General features: G+C 37.0%; 1 protein-coding gene across 8 annotated transcripts in view; it reads right to left on the bottom strand.

The window, feature by feature from the left end:
• The window catches only part of LOC139710922 (diacylglycerol kinase zeta-like), a 319,565-nt gene that overhangs the window by 6,000 nt on the left and 289,207 nt on the right, over positions 1–24,358 (bottom strand). For 6 of the 8 annotated variants that reach the window (XR_011709486.1, XM_071622841.1, XM_071622842.1 and 3 more), the window contains exons 4-18: positions 21,803–21,877; positions 21,014–21,208; positions 19,939–20,061; positions 18,708–18,875; positions 17,315–17,397; positions 16,459–16,633; positions 15,247–15,317; positions 13,972–14,117; positions 12,433–12,625; positions 11,585–11,693; positions 10,875–11,074; positions 9,285–9,385; positions 8,547–8,699; positions 7,461–7,716; positions 4,110–4,226 (exon numbers count right to left, since the gene is read on the bottom strand). Coding sequence is in view for 7 of the 8 variants with exons in the window: in XM_071622841.1 (XP_071478942.1) it covers positions 4,110–4,226; positions 7,461–7,716; positions 8,547–8,699; positions 9,285–9,385; positions 10,875–11,074; positions 11,585–11,693; positions 12,433–12,625; positions 13,972–14,117; positions 15,247–15,317; positions 16,459–16,633; positions 17,315–17,397; positions 18,708–18,875; positions 19,939–20,061; positions 21,014–21,208; positions 21,803–21,877 (2,165 nt within the window). In the remaining variant the exon portion in view is untranslated. Of the gene's footprint in view, positions 1–4,109; positions 4,227–5,868; positions 6,677–7,460; positions 7,717–8,546; positions 8,700–9,284; positions 9,386–10,874; positions 11,075–11,584; positions 11,694–12,432; positions 12,626–13,971; positions 14,118–15,246; positions 15,318–16,458; positions 16,634–17,314; positions 17,398–18,707; positions 18,876–19,938; positions 20,062–21,013; positions 21,209–21,802; positions 21,878–24,358 lie in introns of those variants that run through there. The other 2 variants (XM_071622847.1, XM_071622843.1) reach the window with 2 other exon arrangements.

Genomic DNA, 24,358 nt, shown 5'->3' with positions numbered 1-24,358 from the left:
CAAAAGCTGCCACAAATGATGACAAGGAAAGAATTTCTGACAGACCCAATTTCTCGGCAGATTGATAAAAGGATGAAAGAGTAAAAAATCTTTCAAATATAAACTACAAGTATCACTGTGAAACATTTATCCAATCTAAATTTGCATTTATTGATATTCAAATTTCACTTTTAGTTTTTTTTTTCCTCATGATGAAAAATAATTTTACCTTCAAAATCAAAATGCAACAATAACAACAAAGCCACTACTTTCTACCACCTCTTAAAACCAAGTTTCAATGCAAAGCACATTGAAGAAAAGCTGGTATGATACACATATATAAGAAACATCAAAGTGTAGATTATATGACCCATCACCACCATCACCCTGACTGAACCTTAAAGCTGAGAAAACTGTTAGATGGGGTGATCTATTGGTAAAACCAATTTTTAGACATGAAATTCTTTTAAAAATCAAGAGTTTGATACTGTTAACTTCTTACTCCCTGTATTTTAATGTTTCTGTACATTTGAAATACAACACCTCTTTTTCTGCAGCATGTAGCTGAAGTGTTCTGAATTGATCCACACATTTGTATGACCAATCTAAATTGCATCCAACTTCATAACTATTTTTCTCAAAGCTGTATTTCATCTAGTGGTCTGCTCTTTTGCCCATTTCTGTGGAAGGTTTTCCAAAATATAATCTGAGAATCTAATTGCTACGTGATGGGTCACACGATTAAATATAGCCATAAAAGTCATGATAATGCAACAATTGATAATATAAACATAAGAGATCAAGGAAGTTTTCATGGAAGAAAACAGTAGATGGTCATCACTGTGACAAGGAACATAAAATTTGTAGTAAAAGAAAATACATGAAGATATGATTCAGCATACAAAGGAATAGCCTTTCATATTGATGACAAGACGTCAATTGCATTGAACTGCATGGCTGCAAAAACTTTCTTGTTGTATGTATGACTCTTCAGCATGTATAAAAATGAGCTAGTTCAAACACAAAGAATATTCCCTATCCTTACCACTGTACCACTGTAAAGTAATGAAAACAAGAAATATTTTAGTCAATTTTCATTGCAGTCTCTATATTTCATTGCAATTTCTTGTTTCATTTCTGGTCAATTCAAAGTTATAAAAAAATAAATAAATAAAAATAAAATCATATAAATGCAAAATACTAATTCCCTCTCCTTGATGAAGGTATTTACACTTTTTTCCATTGTTCCATTCTTAATTGGCATATCTAAAGCTATCTTTATTTGAAGGTGGACATATAACAATTCATACAATGTATACAGACAGGATAACTGCAAGTGTGCTGTTCTATTTTCGCTTTAGTGTATCAGCAGCAATCCATACGATGTAAATGAAAAGATGGGACCACTGAGCACCAACAGATTAAATGTCACAGTTACATAGGATACAAGGATGAAACTTGCATGCAGGCAGGTTTTAGAAAAGGCAGTGCCTTCCACTGCACACCTTCTCTATCAACCCTTTCGGTGCCAGAGACTATGGAGATTGAGTAGAATGCTGTAGGGTGTTCTCTGACAATCAGTGTTCAAAGCACACATTGGGTTAACAATTTCTGTGCCAGGGACTATGGAGATTGAGTAAAATGCGACAGGGTTTTCTGTGACAATTGGCACTCAAAGCACATAAAGGGTAAATGGTAAACAAAAACTTGGGCTAAATTTCATCTGCAAATGACACCACAGCATCCCACTCTAGGCTTGTGTCCTGATTTAGGAGAGAGTAAAGATAGCATTCCCAAACTGTTTTCCATTCTTGAGTGTTAATCTAGCACCTTTAAGTACTCGCTGGTCAAAAACAAGCAATTTCTCATGATTCTTCATATTTTGTACACACTGGCAGTATCAAGGGGAATGTGAGGTTTAAGTTTTGTATATACCACACAAAGCAATCTCTGATTAGACTTTGACTCTGCACAAGGAAATTGTATGGGTAATACAGACTGCTTACGACTCAGCGCCATTTTTTCTTGTTTTTACGAGCAAAATGATAATTTCTTCTAAAATTTTATTACTGTTTCTCTTGATTTGTGAAAGTGAAGTGCACATATTGAATGATAATCTCATTGTGTACCAAAAATGCTGTCAGAGCAGTCTACACATGGCAGTGAAACAGAGCGGTGACAAGTGTATGTATACATAAGGAGGCTTTGTGGTTCAGTGGAAAAGATCATAGACTCTCAACCATGAGGTCCCTGATTCAAGTCCACTGGTAGCAGCAGTTGTGCTCTTTGGAATGCACTCTATAATCATCGCCTAATCCTTTGGAGGGAACTTACACTGTAAATCCACTAGTCCTATGGTTATTTGATAGCAAGCATTAAAGTGCTTCCTTAGTCGCCATATTCAATTTATCTAAACAAACATAAATGTGGCGATGTACAATAAGTGTTTAATGTACAGGCCTATTATCCCCAAATTCAGTACTTGATGGTTTAAGCAAAAGTGGGGAAACACCCCTCCTATGCCCCTTCACCCTCCCTTCTCAATCACACTCCTCCCCCTCCCCCCATCACCACACACACACACACACATACATACATGACTTTGCAAATAAGGTATGTAGTAAAGGCCATTACTTTAACACTCAAAACATTCACATCCATACAAATGACAAATGACAAAGGAAAGCATTTTGGCAGATAGCACCAGCTTGTCATGCAGGATTACTAGATGACACTATACTGTGGCACAATATCTACATGACTGTCACGAACCAATACTATAAAGAGGGTAGAATATGCAATTTCACACCATGTTCACATCGGCTTTGATGAATAGAGTAAAATTGAATGAACAGAATGCGGAAGTGTGCTCAAAATTGGACACGAAATAAGAAGGTTAAGTTTATAGAAGTATAAAATTCCATATGTCTTCACAGAATAGTGATGTTACTGTCACAACATATGTTACATGCCTGACTTGCAAATGTGATTTGTTATATCTTTCTCACTGCTTTGTTGTGCACAAATCGATTGAGCACAAATATACATATACATTAGCATGCAACTACACCCCTTTCCCTATCCACTAAAAATTTGTAAGTGCTTGGTTATGCAGCACAACAAACATTTGGTGCACAGTATTAATCTTCTTTTTTCTTTGTTTCGTGTAAAAAAAAAGGGGGAAAACTGAGCAGAGGTTTGTGTGCAGATCAGCAGGGCCTTGTATAAAAGTTAAGATCAAACATAAGTTATAATATCAAACAAAGGTCTCAAAATACTCAATTCTGGTTGGCTGATACCTCACTTATGTTTGATTGCATGTTTTTGTGCAACAAGGCCCAGGAGACTTGTGAGGCCATGACAACATCACTATCTTATTTGCATAATGTGGTTGCTACGGATACCACTGTTTCTCGAAAGTGTGCCAGACTTTGATATATCATATCCTCTGTATCTTGTCCTTATTTCTTAATACCCTATTTCTTTATTATTTCCATTTATTACAGCCAGATCACTGCGGTGTGGGATACACTTGAAAGCAGATACAGTATACTCAGCTGCGCATAAAACTAGGTGTGCTTTTTATTTCAAAATTGCTATCATAAATTCAGTTGTGTACAATAGAGATGATCACTGTGCCATGCAAAGCAGATGTCTTCATTACCAATGAAAATCCAGACTATCACACAAAGCAATATGAGACGTATAGAACGTACAAAGAACTGATGAGGAAAAAAAGTGGTAGATGCTGTACATTGGTTTGGCAGTTTGGAAGCTTACATACACCAAAATGTACCTTTGTGAACCAAAGTTGTCTTATGTCATTCCAAAATATGATACAAATATATATCAATCAATTTGGTTGAAAGAAATGATACTTGGAAGACGGCATCGAAACAAAGAGAGAAAAAAAAGGGATATCATCTAAAAGACAACAACCACATATCTTATCTATGCACAATGAGTGAAAGGGCAGAGCAATACACCAAAAGAAGGGAATTGCAGTGAGAATATGCCATATGAAGCCTGCAGTAGCTACATATTTTTTTTTCTCCTAAGGACATTTATGCCAGCGAGATATATATATATGATATATAGAGAGAGATATAACGACTGGGTAACATAGGTACCTTGGCGACGTAATGGAGTGTCCACCATCCTCACTATCATAGCCAGTGAACTCATTATTACTGGCGCTTGCCAACACACTGGCATCTATCCCTTGCGTGATCTCCTCAACGCTGTCACTTCTCAGGGGGGCAAGCATGGGTTAGACGCAGAGGGTGAACCATGGATGGATGGATGGAAGTCGGATGGGGATGGGTGGGGGGGGGGGCAACAAGTGATGCAAAGGAAAGAGACAGAAACAGGGGTGGGGGAGAGGGGTGAATGGGGGAGTGGCATGCAAAGGGAGATTGCAAATGAGGGGGAGGGGGAGGTGAGGTGAGGGGTAGTGATGAATATGATGAGAAAAAGGAGGATGATACATTGAGTAGATGACAGAAAATGATAGGAGTGCAAATAAATGGATGCAGGGATATGAAAAGTTAAAGAAGGGATGGGGAAAGGAAGGAGCAATAAAAAGACAGGTGATGAAATGAAAGGCAATAAAGAATACAAAGAACAGAATGATGGGAAGGTGAGAAAGAAGAATTATTTAAAACGGAAAACCATGACAGAGAAGAGCCACACAAATGATATGAGGGTTATGAAAAGGATTCCAAAATGACAGATAGGAAGACATAGTGGGTACGAATGTATAAAATGGGACAGAGAGAAGGGAGGTGTATAATTGTGAATAAAGTAGATAGGAAACACAGGTTTTGTTATGATTGAATTGCGACATTTAAGAACAAAACAGGAGAAGAAGAGTGAAATATGGAGAGATATACAGGCACGGGAAGGGGGAGGGAATGATGAAAATAAAACAAAAATAGTGTTAGTATTATTAGGGAGAGATGCAAGAATAGAACATGCCAAGAGGCATTGATGAAATGGTTATTCCAGTGTGACATCGGAAAAGAAATATGAGAATTATTGAAGGTATTAACTCACGCAATACTGCAGCCCACAATGAGATGAGGTTTATAGTTGAAATCAGTCCATGTTTGTTAAAGAAAAACACTCATGTACCAAATAAGAATTTAGTATGGGATCTAACTGATATGCGACCAACAGAAAAAAAAAATCATGCTCGCATTGTTAGAATAGGTTCTTCTGTAATAATACTGTATGTCGGTTACATGTTTCATACTCTGTGGTCATAGCATTATGGCATAGTGTGTGTGATTATCAAAACATGATGCTAAAGTTGATATTGCATTGACCTCATTTCCTTACACTCATGTGTATTTACTATCACAGAGAATGCTTTCAAATCATCTTCAGGAAAGAGAATCTAATCAAACAATGTATGTATTTTTGCCAATAGAGTACAATAGTTTTGTATTGTACTCTTTCCCAGAGAATAAACATAACATGCTGGACTAAGTTCCATTCCAAAATATTCATGTAACATAGAATTACATCAACTTTTGCACACACAAAAAAGTAAGAATTATTTCACTGAATATTTTTTTTTCCAACACAGACACCAAAATTAAAGATAGGATTTCAAAATTCTGTATAACCTTTCACACAAGATCCCTACAAGTCATAACCTACAGACTTTTCTGAATTTTTGCTTAAATGAAAAATGTCCCTCACCAGGATCTGGAAAATTAAATACACCTAATTTCTATCACATAACACTTGGAAACAAACACATCTTCAGAATGTGTCAGAATGTAAGAATGTAGAACATAAATTTTGTCTTCCTTGTTTCCTGCAATATGCTGCACATTTCACCTTGACAAAAAAAAAAAAAAAAAAAAAAAATTTGATGATTGCTTTGCATTCTTGCATAATGATGAATTCTGTCTAAGTACATTGCTTGGGCAAGGTAGGAAAACCAAACAGATGTAATCCAGATGCAAATCTTGAGCATGTTGACTTATATCAAACACTACTGATGAAGATAGGAAAATATAACACATGATTCTACAAAATCACTACCGCCCCCAAATATCAAAATAAAAAGTCCTTTATAGAGAGACTACATACCCTAGTATTATCATATCAAGAGTATTAAATATAGAAATAGTTATATATAAGTGTTGGCCCAGAAATTTATTTGTATGTAAATGCTACAATACCATCTTTGAAATAAAGAGCAACATGCAGAATACAGACTGTACATAGATTGATGGATTATTCATATGTTTCTTTTGCATAAGAAAGAGAAAATATTTTGTGAAAAAACAGAATTTACTCCTAATGTTAAAGACAGAGTAATAAATGAAAAAACAAACAAACATCACACTATCTGTCCACTAGTGATTTGCAGAGTTATGCCATCTGCTCTATAAAATGACAAAACTCACTAAAATTGTGAATAATTGGCTTGCCTTTACTTTTTACAGGATTAGATACCTGGTAGTTCATATGATTAAGACCTAAATGTTGAAAACAAAAATGGCACTTGGTCTGCAGCAGAAATAAGAAGGCACGTATATATTAATTTTCTTTCCGCACCCCTAAAAGATGCAAGAAATAAAGAAAGCAGCGATGTAAGATGATATGAGAATAATATGTCATGTATTATTGCATGGGAGCTTTCCTGAGGACTCATCCTGTGATGTATATTTGCAGACAATCACTGTAAATTGTGAGACAAGAACCAGGTTAAAGAAAAGTATATATATGTTTCACAATGCCTGCAAAATCTGTTACTCTTTTTACAGATCACCATATTTTCCCATTCAATATCATGAAAAGAATAATCATTTGAGTTTCTCTGATCATTGAGGGAAGTATGTTTGCCTTCAGGTGCTGCTGTCTTTAAAAGGGAGAGTGTACTCTATTCTATAATCTCAAGACTTGTGTCTTAAGACTAAGAATTGAATATGAAGTCATTTTCAACTGTGTTTCTCAATTCAGTTGAAGGAATTCAATTAGGACTCTCAACCTAGCATACTTGAGTTTAAAACTCTTTCATGTTTGGAACTGGTAAGTGCACAGATTACAAAACAGTTAAAGTCCTTTGTTATCACTACAAGGACGGTATTTTGTAAGACTTTTTTTTTTTTGAAATCAATAGTTGAATCTTGTACAGTTTGAATATGACAAAGAAAACAAATAAAAGAACTAAAAACTACTTAAAAAAATTCATTTCCTCTCCTCTATAAACTATGATTATCAGTCATCACCTCCCATTGCACTGTGGAAAAAAAAAAAAAGGTATGAATTCAATTCATTTAATGAGGACAGCGCTTTATGAAACTTGTTAGTTACTGATATGTGTTCTAAGCTATTGAATTCTTTGCATCTGATTGTCTCAGAACAAATTTGTCAGTGAAAATCTCTGACAATACATAAAAGCCACCACTCCCCCCCCCCCACAAAAAAAAAAACACCCTCTTTAAAGATTTTAAACTGCTCACCTTCTTGACTGCAACAGCGGACCAGTTTGAGGCACCTTGAGGTTGGAGACGAGCGTGGTGGGCGAGGGCGTCCTATTTCCTGTCCCCTCCTGGACCAGGAGGTCCGGCATGGACCCGGACTTGCTCTCCGGTGAGAGGCTCGAGGGTTTGGTCCTCTCAGGGTCCAGGACGTAGAGGTCATCTGACGAGATGTCTGTAATGTAGTGTAGGTGCTCCTGGAGGCGATCTATTCTAAAGAATCGGTCGGCTGTCGTGGCTGCGTGGATTACAAACGCAATGGGAGAGAGAGGTTTTTCAGTATCAGCAATTAGTGCCGCCTTGTTTCTATGCCACAATGAATTGGCATCAACATATTAACCAAATCAGTGGGGAGGAGTGTAATATGGACCATGCGCAATTTCTTATTTGCTAAACCTCTTTTGCAGGGTGCTCTATGCCAAACTGTTTAGGAAATTTGGTTAAAAGGTAAAATCATATGAAATACTTTATAGCAAACATTGTACACGAACCTAGTTTATTACATTTTGGAAGTGGAGTATATAATTCTTTTAAAATTTAATCTATATCTCTTTCTACTATATGGATGATTATCTAGCCTAAAAATAATGAAGAAAAGTTATTACTTTTCATCATAACTTGACATTTTCAACAAAATCATAATCTATGTATAAACTTGACTGGAAAATATAAGAAAATTCCACAAAATTTCATTTTTTTTTTCAATGAAAAGTGCACATTCCCTTGACTTGTTACTGACATGTGTTATGGGTAATATCATTCCCCCTCATTTCTGAAAGAGGCAAGTCAAGTGCTCCTTTACAAGTGTATTATGCTTGAAAAGTGAAAATATGTTGAATTTCTTTCTATTTTCTTTTTACAGTTCTTCATATATGACATCACAAACTGCAGTGGTCTTCTAATCCATGCAAGTGTCCAACAAAAACACTTCAAAAAATAATTTTTGAATGGCTTGTCAGATTTTCCTCAAACATTTACCAATGTGTTCTACTATACATTGTTGCATTCACTCAATACACGCATATATTTGGGTGATCTTGCCCTTTAAGAAGAAGTCACATGACTCACAGTCCAGGAAGCACCAGGTGGGTGAGAGGCTGGAGGCTGAGCCATTGGCGCTGGAGTCCTGCAGGATGTACACCTCCAGCAACCGGTCAATGTGGGCCCGGATCTGCTGCAGGTTGCTGTCCGAGTCCACCACGATGATGCCCAGGGGCACAGCTGCACCATCATGACATCAACAACAGAGGATCAAGTCAAATGTCACGGAGTATAATGTTTATAGCAAGGCCAGCTTGTGACATTGCACTAATGAAATACACTGTGGTATGTCAGCACATGGGCTGCTCTTAAATTCAAACATCATTTTAAATGTGTAGGACTACATGAGGAGTAAGATCTATTATCCACTGGGATGTAGGATATTGTTACAGGGGTGCCAAGTTGCAACACCAGCCACGGGGTGGTCATAAGACCTCATATGACTTATGGCACCATCACCTGAATTTCTTGTTCCATTTTTGTTTCTTGGATATTGGGCCTGCCACTGATAAAATCATATTCGGCAAAGTTAGATGGGGAATCCCAGATTATATCCTTTGGTCAATAATAGCCGGTAAATTCAAGTTATAAACAAAAACATGCATGCACTTGCATCAGCTTCTCTTCATGATTACATAGGCGATCAGTCAATCTGATTCAAATCTGAATATTGCACAAAAATCACAAGAACAAAAAAAATATGGTGAAAATAATGTGTGTCATCAGATATTTCAAGTGTGAACACAAAGCTGTAAGAATGCTTACAAGCCTTCTTGAGCTTCTCCTTGTCGTAGTTTAGTCTCTCGTAGTCATGCATGCTGATTCGGCTCACTTGGATGCGAAGTCTGTCGTTGGACAGCGGAGCACTGCGGGGGGAAAATGAAAATCTTGACAATGTTAAACTGGTTTCAACATTATACTGTGCATATTTGAATGATCTGAGCAACAATCCTGGGCTTAGCTTATACAGCATAACGTTTTACCTTTATTTGTTTCATGTTACATATAGACAATTAGCCATAGTATGAACAGTGCTGTATCATATTGCATGATTTATAATAGCAACAGGAGACTGAAAGTTTTATTCTGCCCCTTTCAATGTTTGACTGGTGACTTTAGTTTCGTATCATTTGTTCATTGACTGTTGTGTCATTTGATTGTATTGATTGTTGTATGACATTTGCAACAAAAAACAGAAATAGCCCCCCCCCCCAAAAAAAAAAAAACAACAACCCCAACAAACTAGTGAATGTTCAAGCAAATACAAATAACTCTTTTCTTCATGTCTAAAGGTGGTTTGGAGACTGTGCATCTCTACGAACTTCACTCTACTCTTTGACACCATTACAGACAAGAACACACGAGGGAGCACTCCCTCTATCAAGTGAAATTTTGCCTGAGGGTTCACTTATTGGTTCGGAGACTCCATAAATCTTCCTTTGTCTTCCTTTAGTCTGTAATGAGGAATTAGGCCTGCAATGTCTACCAAATGCTACACTTCCTTTTTTACATATTTTGATGTTCAGTGGATATCAAGTGTTTAATATGTGATGGACTTCTCAAGGTGTGTGTGTGTGTGTGTGTGTGCAGAGACTCCAACTCTCCCGTTTTCGACGGGAGATCTCCCGCCGAAAACCCACTTTTGCAAAATCTCCCGTTCTCCCGTTTGAGATTTAATTTCTCCCGCCCTGGCTCAATGTCTCCCGTTGGAAAGGATTTCTTACTTATTGCTATCGTAAGTTGCAAAAATAAGCCTTATAGCACCAGCTGTAGAGAGCATCTATAACCCTAGGAACCTCGCGCTTCGCACACATAAATTTGGGTCTCCCGTTTGCTAGGGGTTTCAGGCGGGAGAATCTCCAGATCAGAAGGTGCTTGGGGTTGGAGTCTCTGTGTGTGTGTGTGTGTGTGTGTGTGTGTGTGTCTGTTCTTTTTTCTTTGAATAACAATTCAAAGTTTATGTAAAGAAAGAGGAATGGCTAAAAAATACAGATATTAGTGACTCTGAAAATGTCACAAGTTTCTGTAACATGGTGAAATCTACTGTCACAGCCATATATTCAAATTAGATAAGGTGATGAGGTCACGAATAAATGTATACAATATACACTGAATATTTCCAAGGTTTTTATTTTTGTGAATTTTGTGAGCTGGGTGCTATTCACAAATCTAAAAACACATGAAAATATCAACTCTGATTCCAACATGAATGTGACATGCACGCATACATTGACATTTCCCTGTTCACTGCTATTATCCACAATTGAGAATTTAACCCTCTTGCAAAATTGTCAGGTAGTCCCGATTTGTGAAAAAGTAGACTTGCTATTATTGCGTATAAAGTATTGCACTCACTCTGCATTGATGGGTACAGATCCACGTCTCTTTGGCTTGAGCAGCATGTTGGCTTGGTTACGCAGCATGATGTGGATGATAGAGGGCAGCAGACGACACGGCTCGCCATCAACCTGGATGGGTATCGTCGTCATGGTGTACACCTTGGCCTCTCGGCACTGGCAGATCCGCTCCCCATGGCCGCCAACATAGAGGGCAGCCTATACGAGAGTGGGACAGGGGAAAAATAGTAAGACACAGAGTAAATGTCCATATGTCAAATGAGAGTGCTAACCATAGCTGCAATGCCATCCCTGCAGGGATGCCAACCTCGTAAACAGTACTGCAATATTTTGAGAGCCAAAAAGGTGCATTTTTTAATGTAAAAACAGTATTTTCCATGAAGCATGCAGTGTTTTTGGCAAACCCCCCCCCCCCAAAAAAAAAAAAAAAAAACCAGTACAAAACAATGCAAATAAGTAACAGATGGCATCTCGATAGCTGGCCGACAGGACCTGAATTTTTTAGTGCAGAATCATCTGAAATGGTAATCAACCTGTTGAAGATGAGTCTCAGGTTTACTTGGGCAAATGTCTATGGGAAATGCGTATTGTAGCAAAATCAGCCCATCCTTAATGGGTTAACTTTGGATTAGCACATGATAATTTAAAACTTAGACTCTGTTAAGCAGTGACTTGTATTAACGTAAATGGGAGGCAGGAAGGACTCACAATTTGTGATGGGGTGAATCCGATGACCTCCAGAAATCCATCGTCGTGTCTCTGTTGCTCAAACTGCACTGAGCTTGGGTTACCCCATGGAGTGGTGCCTGCACCATACCTGACACACACAAACACACAAAAGAAAATGGTATTGAAGATATTGCATGGAGATTTAACTATCTCGACTGAAAAAGAATTAATTAAATTTTTATAGCCCAGGTAAGTACTTTAATAGCCATGACTCTAATTGACTCTAGTTATTACATTACACATCTTCAGAATGTTGCAACACAGTGGAATGACTTCAACATATAAAAAGACACTCTGACTTTACAGAGTGTGTTTAATACCTTCTGAAGAATTTGAATAACCCACTGCATGATGTCATAGCACTTGTATTTCATGTTTCTTTTTCATGGGTACATGGTCATTTTTAATTGCAACCAAGAAGCTACGAATACAGATATAAGTTCACACAAGAAATTGTGATCTTGTTATCTTGCTGGTTATGACTTAACTGATTTCTTTTTCTTTTATGTTTAAATTAAATTTACCTTTTATTTAAAAATTGTTTTCAATCTTGCTAGCAACAACATACTGTAACACAACACAATTCCACAAGATGAAACATGGTATTAATTAAACACATGCTGCTGATCTATGAGATCCATCACAACACAGTAGAAAAAACAAGTACAGACAAATGTGTCTGCATCACAACACAGAACAAGCACCACTGCACTCTGGTGCAATCCAATATACTACACATTAAAGCTCAAAGCATTGCCATGGCAACAAATATGGTTCTGTAGTTTTCTGAACGCATGCAGGAAAGAAGACCACAAAGTGGAACTCACTTGGGGATATTGAGGAACAGCAGACAGTGTAGTTTGAGTTCCTGGATCTTGCCCGTATAGTCCACCCCGTCACACTCCAGTGTGATCTTCTTGGCCAAATCTTTTGAACCTCTTTTCAAAAGATCTGTTCCACCTGCTCGGGCGTAGTACATTTTGTTGCGGAACCGGCTGTTGAATTTCTCAGGGTTGGCCTCTGCACAGGGACATGGTTTTTCCAAGTTTGGTTTAATCAGTACCATTCCATATACAGCATGTCTGTTTTAACAGACTAGCTGTAACTGATTCCAAGGGCGGATCCAGGAATTGCATAAAGGGGAGGCGCCTTTACAAAATTAAAGGGGGGCACACACCCCCATTTTTTTTCTTTTTATTTCTTTTGTTTTAACAAAAAAATAAAGAGGTGGCATGCGCCTGGTACGCCCCCCTCTGGATCCGCCGCTGGATTCAATGTCGACATCTCTGACATAAAAGTTGATTACCTCCATCATCTTCTTCTGTGGAATGACTACCTTTAACCTATTGAAGACCAAGAATACTTTGACAGGTGTCTATGGGAAATGTGTGTTATAGAACTGTAGCAGAATCAGCTTTTCTCAATTTATCAATAGAAAAATGCTATGAATGACAAAATGGTATTTGTACTTTCAATGGGCAAATCCACCTTGTAAATTAGTTTGTGTGAATAGAAACAGAAAAATGAGACGAACAAGGACTGTGAAAGTTTTAGCAAATTCTGACTGAAACTACTTAAGAGAGATATGATTTTTTTGAAGTTCTGATCAATCAAGCACACAACTCTGTTATATAGCATGTGAGCTCACCTTCCATTTGCCCATGCATGAAATTCCATGTAATTGCCCTTTCTTTCATTATTGATGACAGAATACAGTTTTTGCAGGCAGGAGTTACATAGACAAATATTTACATTGACTGTATTAAGGGGGCACGTACAATATATGACGTTTTTCTTGATGGAAAATTGACAATTTCTTATCTTATAGTTTCAACAAAAAGGGGGAGGGGAACTCATATGTGACATGACAGAATTGCTATTTTGTTTTTGATTGACCATAACTTACACAAAATATAATCAGTTTTCACCGTCTTGTCTCTGAATTTTCTGCTTCTATTCATTTAAGCTGATGATCAGGGTGGATACGATATGCCTTAAGTACTCTCAAGTGGCAACTGTGTTTCATAAATCCAGAGTGCATGTTTAGTCTATCCTTTAGTAGTCCATATCTTCTTACATACAATGAATAGAATAAAGCATGCTAGTCTCATCTCATCCTTCTACTGTTTATGACAATGAAATAAGATGAATACTGGGGGAACATGACATCCCTGAAACATGCAGTATCTGATACAAAGAATCGCTTTGGGAGGCATTGACTATTTCTGACAAGGTTTTTGCTCACTTCACATTGTACATCCAAACAGTTCAATAAAATGTCTAGGGAAGTCATAGTAATCACACACCACCTCACAAATATATCCTTGAAAAAGCCTGCAGGGCTGAAAGGAATACTGGACACCCACCCCTCGATTCGTGGAACTCCAGGGCCGTACTGGCCGTCGCTCCCAGGCTGAAGTAATTGTTGAAGACGTCCAGCGGCTTGCTGTCCATGTCTTGTTCTTCTTTGGTCAGAACCACATCTGGATTCTTTTCTGTTAATAAGTTCCACCTGAAGCAATGCATTCGGGAAAAAAAAAGCCCACACTTTTAGCATGATGAGAGGCATCCTTTATTTTCAACACGAAAATATCCCACCTTAAGAAAGTTTGTTTTATTTCTTACTGCAATGAACTGACACTAACTTTCATGTCTATTCCTATGGCTCTGTAGAGGGCATTCTACATCATATATACATAGATTATAATTCATGCCATTCAGATATTAAAGACATTATTGACCATTTGCTGATGACACAAAAACCCAGCTTTAGTGCTTCAAAATAGTTCTAAAATTTGAGTTAAGGATAGAAACAACCAATGTGAAAATCAGTATAATCAGTATTGTTTAGAACGCAAAATGTGGAAAATAGTTATAATTGAAATATTCTTAGACTAAACCATCTACAGTCATGGTTTAGTGAGAAAAACAGTGATATCTCCTTATATTTTAGGCTTCATTATACAAAACTTTTTGTATAGTAGGATGTTTTGTGATACAACTGACCTTTGTACATATATGCATCAAATGTGATATCATGAACATTTTTAAAATCACTACTCCCAATGGTAAACAGTACCTTTAACAACAAATCAAAGACTGGGGGTGGAATAAAGTCTCTTAGAACACTTAATTCCCAATGGATTACAATGGAAGGGTGCTCAATAAGAGAACTCCTTATCAGATGTCAACACACTGGGCTAGCAAAAAAAAGTTAACTTCTTTCACCTTACTTTCTTTCACTGTAGTGTGCAGACCTAGTGTGCGTAACTGCATCATGGGATTTAAAAAACCCCTTTTTTTTTCTCGCATGCTGTTCACACACACTGCACCATACAAATAATTTCTAATAAAAATTGAAATGCGCTGATTTCTATATCAGACGTATGTAAATTGTGACAGTCTTTTTACGTGTGTGTGAGAGAGAGAGAGAGAGAGAGAGAGAGAGAGTGTGTATGTGTGTGTGTGTGTGTGTGTGTGTGTGTTCACATACAAAAATTAACAGTTTTTGCATTGTGTTGCAAAAATAAGTTTTTGAAAACCATCCATGTCAGATGTGTTTGAACAGGAGTTAAGTCTTAAAATAAAGGAGAAATGTGATGCATGTGACAACTCTTGACAGTAAGGTATTCCTGTCATACCTGTCTAGTTGAACGATTGGCCCCTCTTCCACTTGTTGCAGGATCTTTGAGATGGGTTCATCCGTGTACCCCTGGGGAGAGGAGAACAAAGGGTGGGTGTGGTTCCCAAGGTCTCAAGTCAGATGGGTAGTCCACAACACAACCCGAGTCTGTGCCGAGTTTTCATTTTCTCTCATTCTTTTTAAGGAGGCATTTGGGCACTATCCCTCATGGCAAAATCTATGGGGTCTAAGCATGTGATCTCTTCACAGTTTGCAGTATTATGTTTGATGCATTGAGATCCATCTCCTGTTCTCATGGCAATGCTCGCCTGCAATGAACTACCAACAAGCAGTCCTTCTCTAGCACTCATGGGGCAGGCAAATGCATCAATTACAGCTGCTTTATGAGTTCAGTAGAGTGTACAGAGATAAAAAACATTTTGGGATCATAAGTTAACCTCTATCCACCTTTGGGAGTGCTGGCTCACTATATATAAACTAGACTCTCTTGGGTGGGCAGGACAGTAGTGAAAAAACTGTCATCTCTCTACCTATCTTGGGGAGTTTTGGCCCTAAAACTAGACTCCTTGGGCTGGCAGGGTAGTAGTGAAAAACTGTCATCTCCTGATAATGAATTCAAATGGCTCCCAACAAATCAGAAATTGCACAGCATTTTTCACACTGTAATGTGTAGGTTTGTTTATAAAATCAATGTATATCCACGGCAAGAGATTACACAGAAATCTAAGACGTTGCAGTGAATACTCCCATTGCATGCATACTTTCATCTGTGATCACTTCAGAAAGCATATTGTCGCTGGGGCGACAAGACCTCGTATCTACAAAATGTCAAATGTTCAGCAGAGCAAAAACACATGGCAGCCAAAGCACTGTATCAAATGGGGACAGCCTTTCCTTTGACATGCCGTGGTGGCTTCATTTATAAGGGTAAGACAGCTAGGATTTGGACAGGACATCACTATCTGATTATCTGACCATTAATCCAAAAAAGTCATTTTCACCAAAATTTCAGATATGAGGTCTCATCGCTGTGGCGACGATACATGTTTCTGTTTATTAGTGCATTCTGATATGGTTACACTAGAATCTGTATTGCTGTCATTGTACATGTTTTTTCCCTAGTACTAGAAAACAAATGAACTATTAAAAACTAAAAAACAAACAAAGCAAACAACAGATTTCCCCAACAGGCAGTTTGACCTTGACTCACCCTGCCCCAGTTGATGGTCCTTGCCAGGTCGTTGCCGGTGCCGAGGGGTAGTACTGCTACGGGAGGCATCGGCTTGAATTTCAGCTTGTCAATCTCAGAGAGGATCCAGCCCACCGTGCCGTCCCCGCCGCAGGCTAGAATTCTCAGGTTCGGTACTTTCTTGAAGATTTCAAGGCTGACGAAAAAACAAACATAAAAAGAAATCAAACCAATATGACCGAGATACTATATTGGGCAAGTTGTCAAGGAGGTGGAAGACTTCAGTCCTCAGACTTCAAAATATATCACCTGACACCAAAATACAGTCACCTGACATCACACAAGTGATATGAAGTCATTACATCACCTGACCTACACATGATAAAAAGATACCAACTAAACTTTTCCTACTGATGACAATGTCAACACCAGAAGGATGAAAAAGAAATGTGAAAGGGAAATGGTACACATGGCACACACAACGATCACTGATACAGTATGAAGCTGATAGATAGTAAAACTGCATTTCTCTTCAGTTTCAGCACAGAGTCCATCACAGAACTACTGCTTCCTGTTCAACTTTAAAAGACAACGACAACAATTATGTCACATGATTGTATGTTGACACTCAATTTCACAGAGCCTGTTTTTGCTCAACACCAACACTTTTTCCTGACCACATTATCTTATCCACTTCAGACTTTAAAAGACAACAGCAACATTGACATGACATGATTGCATATTGACGCTCAAATTCACAGAACCTGTTTTGCTCAACACCAGCACTTATTCCAGAAAACCCTATTTATTACACAAGCACTCGGAACATCAATTCTCAAGGAGAGATAGCAATGATCAGAGGTCAAAGGTCACTCACCCTTCTCTTGGTCCACCTTGTGACAGGTCAAAGACTTGTCTGGGGTTCAATAACCACTGGAATTTGCTCATGAGCTTGGCTCCCTATTTTCAAATAAGACCAAAAAAAAAAAAAGAAAGAAAGAAGGAAACACATGTATGCAGCAGGATGTGAAAGATTTGTATTCTTGTACTGAGTAGTTCAACATCTACTCTTGATCACTTGAGCTATATAAGGCTAATTCAAGATTAGAGAGCTGAAGCAAAAAAAACCCCAAAAAACAAATCATTCTATCCCACATTTTTTTTTAACTGATCAAATCATATTTTCATGCTATAATTTGCTTTCTCCTGTTTACTAGCATTTTGTTGGGCTTCTTTCTTTTTCATCGAAGCAGATAAACTATAATTGCTATATTCTATTTTTATCATTTTACTGTCAAACTGTGGAAAACGTATAACGCACAACACTGAAAATAGAAAATATGAACTCTAGATTCAAGAGCTGTAGCAGAAAACCCAAAGTTATTCTATCCCACAGATTTCTTTTAAACTGATCAAATTATGTTTTCATGCCATAATTGGTTTTCTCCACTTTACTAGCATTTTTTCAATGCTTCTTTTTATTCTTTGCAGATAAATTATATTTGCTATACTCTATTTTTACCACTTTACTGTCAAACTGTGGAAAACATACAATGCACAACACTGGAAATATAAAATGTGAACTCATGAATAGAGAGCTGCAGCAGAAGACTCAAATTTATTCTATCCCACATTTTTTCTTCAACTGATTAAACTACATATTATGTAAGAATTTCTATTTTCTTCTGATTACCAGCATTTTGTGAGGTTTCTTTTTTTTTATCTGTACAGATTAAGTATTTTGTTATATACCATTTTATCACTATACTGTCAAACTGTGAAAAACATGTTATGCACAACACTGAAAATAGAAAATGTGTGGCTTCATCCCCTAACAACAACGGCCCAACAAGTTTACAAAAGGAAAATATCTTCCGTTTTCACGATAAGAAAAAGTTTGACAAAGTTGCAGAATCATTGCAGATTCATTTGTTCATAACCCCTTTCCAGTAGAATTATATACTACAATTTTTTTTTTCTGGTCATCATTATTGTTTCATTCTTTTTCATGTGCATGTTTGTGTAATGGTTTTTTGTACTTCATAATTCACATTTCCTATGCTCCTTGAGCACATTAGTTATGTGGAATTGGCGCATTATAAGTACCCTGTATTATTATTATTATCATTATTATTAATCAATGAACAGAGCAAATCTAATGCACATATAATATTCAGCACGGTATCTTTTGCAATTTACTATCAATAATGCTGTCTAAGATACACTCTGTCTTTAAAAAAAAATTTCTAAAAGCATTTTTGGTAACATACCTGATTTCCACCACTCTTTGGATTGATAAAAACTAGGACTGGTTTCATTAAAGGAGATGGAATGGGCTTGATGATGAAGGGTCTTTGGATCTTCCCCTCCTCCTTCTTGGAGGACTTCCTCTTGATCGACGGCTTCTTCTTTTTCCTCTGCGAGCTCTTAAAGGAACCCTAGACATTGGAGTCAAAAGAAAATCACAGAATGTGTCAGGAGAATATCAAGAGGTTTTTTGTTTTGTTTTGTTTTGTTGTGTTTTCTTTTTGTTTTTCTGCACTCATGAATACCAGGCAGGACCTGTCTGTTTTGAAGAGAGTCATTAAGACTTTGCGTGTTTTTGGTTTTTGTTTGTTTTTTTTTCTTTCAGGCTGTGTAGTCAGTATGAAAGAATGACAAGAAAAACTCAAATTCAGACTATTTCACATAATGATATGAACAAACTCTGAAATGGGCAAATATTAGTGCTCTAAACAACTAGCTTTGTATGAAAATAACCTGATTAGGTAATGGTTATGACCAAAATGAATGCCAGTACTGTAAAGCAAGAACTATTCAGCCTTTTTTTGCGGCATGAAATTGTCACGAATCGCCACTGGCATCCAACGCATTACATTGTAGACAAGAACTTTTGAGTGCATTTTTGATTTCACAAATCTTGGCTTTTGCAAAATTTGTGAAATTAAGATGTACACCAAATTTCTGGTTTTACAGTATCTTTCTACAGAAAGTTTTGGCAGTGTGGTATCTTGGAGTATCATAAAAGTGGGAATTTTTGCATTGTGGAAATTTCCATACATTTTGCCTGTGTAGGAACTAGTGCAAAAATAAAAATGAATTTTTTTTTTTGCTCGTATATATATCATTCCATATATTTACTCAAGGTAGATATTGTAGGGGCAATGGAGAGGGAATGGTTAAAATCACGGAAAAGATTTTCTTCTTTTGAATAATATCAAACACACAGAAAAAAGCAACAAATGATGGTGCAATGACATGATAAAGTTTACAGATGTATAAATGTTAACCCGTTGAAGACGTGTCCTGAGAATACTCGGGCAGGTGTCTACGGGAAATCCGTGTTATAGTAAAATCGGTCTGTCCTCAACAGGTCAAAGGGGCGAAGGGCAAAGAATAATGCTCTCTTGATGAAGTACAACCTTTGTTCCTTGAGGTCTTAAATGTATGTGCAGAAAAGACAGACAGAGAGATAGATAGTTTCATAGTAAAGGTACTAACTTGTATTCTCTGTTTGGGCAGTCGTATAATCCACGTTGGTGGGATGATGATGGTGGCATGGACGCCCAGAGAACACGGCTCCTCAATCTGCTGCATCATGAAGCATGACACCTTGTTGTGGTACTGTATGACAGATTAAAGGAAAAATGAAATAAAAATGTTTACATTTATCTCAGACCCTTCTCTTAAGGGAACTGTAGGTCCCATGACTCAACTTTTGGATTGTCCAACATGAGTACAACAGTGTCAGGTGATATAATACACTGTGCACTCCACAGACAGTTTTGAAGTATGAAATATTTGATCTTCTAAAATGTCTTTAAACCTGGGGTTTACTCACACTTCTCTTCTTCTTTTTCTAAAGGCCTTCTGCGATTTACAACTATACCGTCACTTTGATGAGAGTTACGTCTTTAAAACATATTGCTGGTGTGAGGAAATCATCTTACAAATATATTTGGCTTTTTGTTTGAATTCTTCCATAATTATATCACTAAAAATAATCCATTTCGTAGATGAGCAAGCGTGGTTAGGGAGAGAAAAATCACTCGAAGACAAAATGTGTTGACAAATGAATTGTTATGATATCCATATTACTGTAGAAGCCACATATTCAGCAAGTCTAATATTTTGTGACTCGGGACTTCCAAACAATTTTGCAAGTGGTTACATTAAGATCGTGGAGTAAAATAATGTCAAGAGAAATGCATGTGAAGATCAGAGTTAATGATTTCACGTGTTGTTAAATTTGTGAATAGCACCTGACTTGCAAAATGTGCAAAAATAAAAACTTCGCAAGATATTATGGCATAAAAAGTATATAGCTTGTATTTAAAAAAAAGGACAGTTCTAGTCCCACATACAGACATACATGTCAGGGTTGCAGCAAAACTACCATTTTTTGTTATTGTTCTGTTTAATGCATGTGTGCACGTCACATTCATGTTGGGATGAGAGTTAGTATTTTTTGTGCGTTTTTAGATTCGCAAATAGCACCCGAATCGCGAAATTCACGGCGATAAAAACTTCACGAAATATTTGACGTATACAGTAGTAAGAGGAAGACAGAACTCACGGCCACTTTGCACCAGGAACAGCTGATGGCGATGATGTCTTTCTGTTGGAAAAGCTTCTGTTGGAAACTCTTGCCGCACTGCTTGCATTTACCCTCCTGGCGGCTTCGATGCACCCAGTGGTGGCGCACTACCTGGTTCTCTCGGTAGTTCCTGATCCCTGCGTCGCGGAATGTGGGCTTGCACTTGAAGTTTATCTGCCGAAGAAAAAAAGAAAGAAAGAGATTACAATAGTTACAATACAATAATCACAATACTTACAATTATTTTTTTGCAATTAATTACCAAAGATCTCAATAACTGAGGTAATTTCTATAAGAGTCTATTCAGCAAGCATCTGAAGGTTTTGCTTTATTTTTTGCCTTGAACTAATTTTAGTATATATGAGTACTGGAAGTTGACCAAATATCAAAGAGATGTTAAATATGACAGTCATTTCTGTAGAAAGAACTTCACTTTATGTTCCAGTTGATTTTCAAAGGAAAAGCCGGTAAAGTCAAATCATCAAAACAGTGCAAGTATTGTCAAATTATGAAAAAAATTGAGAAAGATGCACAATTTCACAAATGAAATGCTAAATGAATGATCAAGATTTTTGTTTTCTTTAAAGCTACTTTCAAAAGAACAAATTCAGTGAAAATCTTTGTCAATTTCAGATTTTTGAGGGCATGACTTCATGGAGTAGACTTACATTTTACACACACAAGGTGTTGCCAAATGGTGCCAACTTGAGGTGGTTGAAATCAATTAAACACAAAACAGCTGGTGTCACAAGGCTATCAGAAACTTACCCTTTCCAGCTGCTGCATACATGCTGTGTGTACCACAATCTTGCATGCTGAACACTTTCTTCTCGGTCCAGTTTTCTGATGAAAATGACCAAAAAAAAAAAAAGTATTTGCTTATGACAGAAAAGGCGCAATCGGCACACCAATATTCTTTGTAATGCTCTTATCATAAAGAATCCCTATGATCATGATTTGTGGAACATGACATCAGTTCATCAATAATCCCCCCCCCCAAAAAAAAAAACAGTATCACCAAGTAACATCTTGATGCACTTGTCAGTCATTTCTTTTTCTTCTGTTTTTTTGTTTGTTTGTTTGTTGTTGTTGTTGTTGTTGTTTGGGGGGTCTATTCGTGATCTACATGACTAAAATAAAGAAATCATCTCTCTCAATTGATTCCTTCTCTTCTATACACAAATACAAATATCATACATTCCTCTACATATAGTCAATCTCTTAGTTTTTCTCTTGTATGTATTTTAACTTCTACCATATTATTTTCCTCTTAAGTGTCTCTATTTCCATTAAAAAAGGTGATACAAAAAAGAAAAAAAAGACATTGAACCAATCAAAATTTTTTGTTGCAGTCTGTCTCCAATCAGTGGCACTGTGCATAAGAATTGCACATCATTCCATTCATTCCAACATTTTGATGATGTTGAAATAGAGCTCTGAGTGCTATTCAAAAGTGATTTCAAATTCTGCTATTCAACACGGTGCACATTTATCTAGCAATGATATGACATGTGGTTGTCAGCATTCAAAGAACTTGAATTTCTGCGGTGAACATGACTTTAGAGCCATGATAATGCCACAGCAGGTGAAAGTGAGATTCTTTAAAAAAAATATTTTTTATGCAAATGAAGCCATAGAAACAGAGCATTTCACAATGTATACTTTTGAAATACATTTAATTACAATGACTTACAGCAAGCAATTGGGAAGTAATATAATTGAGTACCGAACGAAGCATGCATTCCAGTGTCATTGTGAGTGTAGGATTCTGACTAGCGATGATAGAGGGGGAAAATGTAAAAAGCCTCATGCATTCACTCACGCTGGGCTTCAATCACATACTTCTAGAATGGGACTTGACACTAATCCTCTTCCATACAGCAAAATAGGATGAAGAGAGGGTTCTTTAAGCATTAACTTCTTATATTTCTTCACAACAGGGGTTTGGATATCTGCATTGTCGTTAGTGTGATAGTGATAATATCAGTAGGCCTATACAGCAAAGGGTAGTGGAACTCCATGCTTTTTGCTAATAAGAAAATAGCATATTATGAGATTCCCACAGGACACTTTGTTTGAAGATTCACTGGCATTCAAACTATGGCAATGTCTAAAAATACTTGTTCAGTTTTCCTCAAAAACTGTATTAAAGAGGTACTTTGCTGTTGTTTTCTTCAACTATGCCTGAAAACTTTGTTATGCATGTGAATTTCACGTCACACTGTGGAGGTCTGTATGAACATGCACTACAGAAATCAAAAGGATGGTAGTGGCTATCAAACATATGAAGGAATAAATGAGCGCTCATAAAGTCTACAATGATACAAAAAAAAAAGGGTGAAACAAGAACAGCTGAAATCTGTGTCACAATGACACTGATGACATGGGGAATTTGCCATGGGCCTGGTCATAGGTAGACACAACAATAAAAGCATAGATAGACAAACAGATAGATAGGTATATGGCCAGAAACAAGTAAGGAGATAAACAGATAGGCAGACAAATAGATAAACAAATAGGTTGATAGATAGATAGATAGACAGATAGGTAGACAGATAGATGAATACATTGGTCGACAGGCAGATAGATTGACAAACAGATAAACAGATAGATATACAAATAGATAGATAAATGGATGGATGGGTAGATGGATAGATAGATGGGTAAAACCATATCATTTTGGCTCTCCAAAAAAAAAAGCACCAGAAAAAAAACCTCAACACATTTTGAAGGCCTCATCTAGTCAGTTGATGGAGAAGATTGCTCATATTTAATGCATCTGATACAGTGTTACTTTTGTTTTGTATGAATTTTGTCCAACTACATTTATGAAATGAATATTTCCCATAGGGTATAGTTCTTTTTAACACACAGATAGGTAGATGAATGATAGTTGGACAGGTACATGAATAGATGGCTATGAAGATTGATAAAAATACAGACTTACAGATAGCTATAGAGGGAGAAAGAAGTAGAATGAAAAAGGTTTGCAATGACTGGAGATAACATAGCAATGCCACCTGATAGGTAAGGCAGACATTTTATCTGACAATCACCGAGAGACAGGTAAATAATGAGAGCTGTAGAGATATAGAAACAGAGAAAGAGAACAAAATATAAAGATGGAGGAGAGAGGAGGTAGGATGGGTTAAGGAGAGCTTAAGGAGAATGAAACCAAATTATATTTGAGGATTGAGTGAATGCTACAATATCAGTAAAACACACCAGTGAAGTTGAAAAGGAAAATCTGACACACCACTGAAAAGTTACGAAATTGGAAAATTTTGATACAGGCTTCACTAGATTTAACGAAGACTAGAATTT

The sequence above is a fragment of the Diadema antillarum genome, unplaced genomic scaffold (assembly GCF_040938485.1).
Source record: "Diadema antillarum isolate AM-2024a unplaced genomic scaffold, OU_Dant_1.0 seq00001588_RagTag, whole genome shotgun sequence".
NCBI lineage: Eukaryota > Metazoa > Echinodermata > Echinoidea > Diadematoida > Diadematidae > Diadema > Diadema antillarum.
This window is presented reverse-complemented; position numbering and strand designations above follow the sequence as displayed.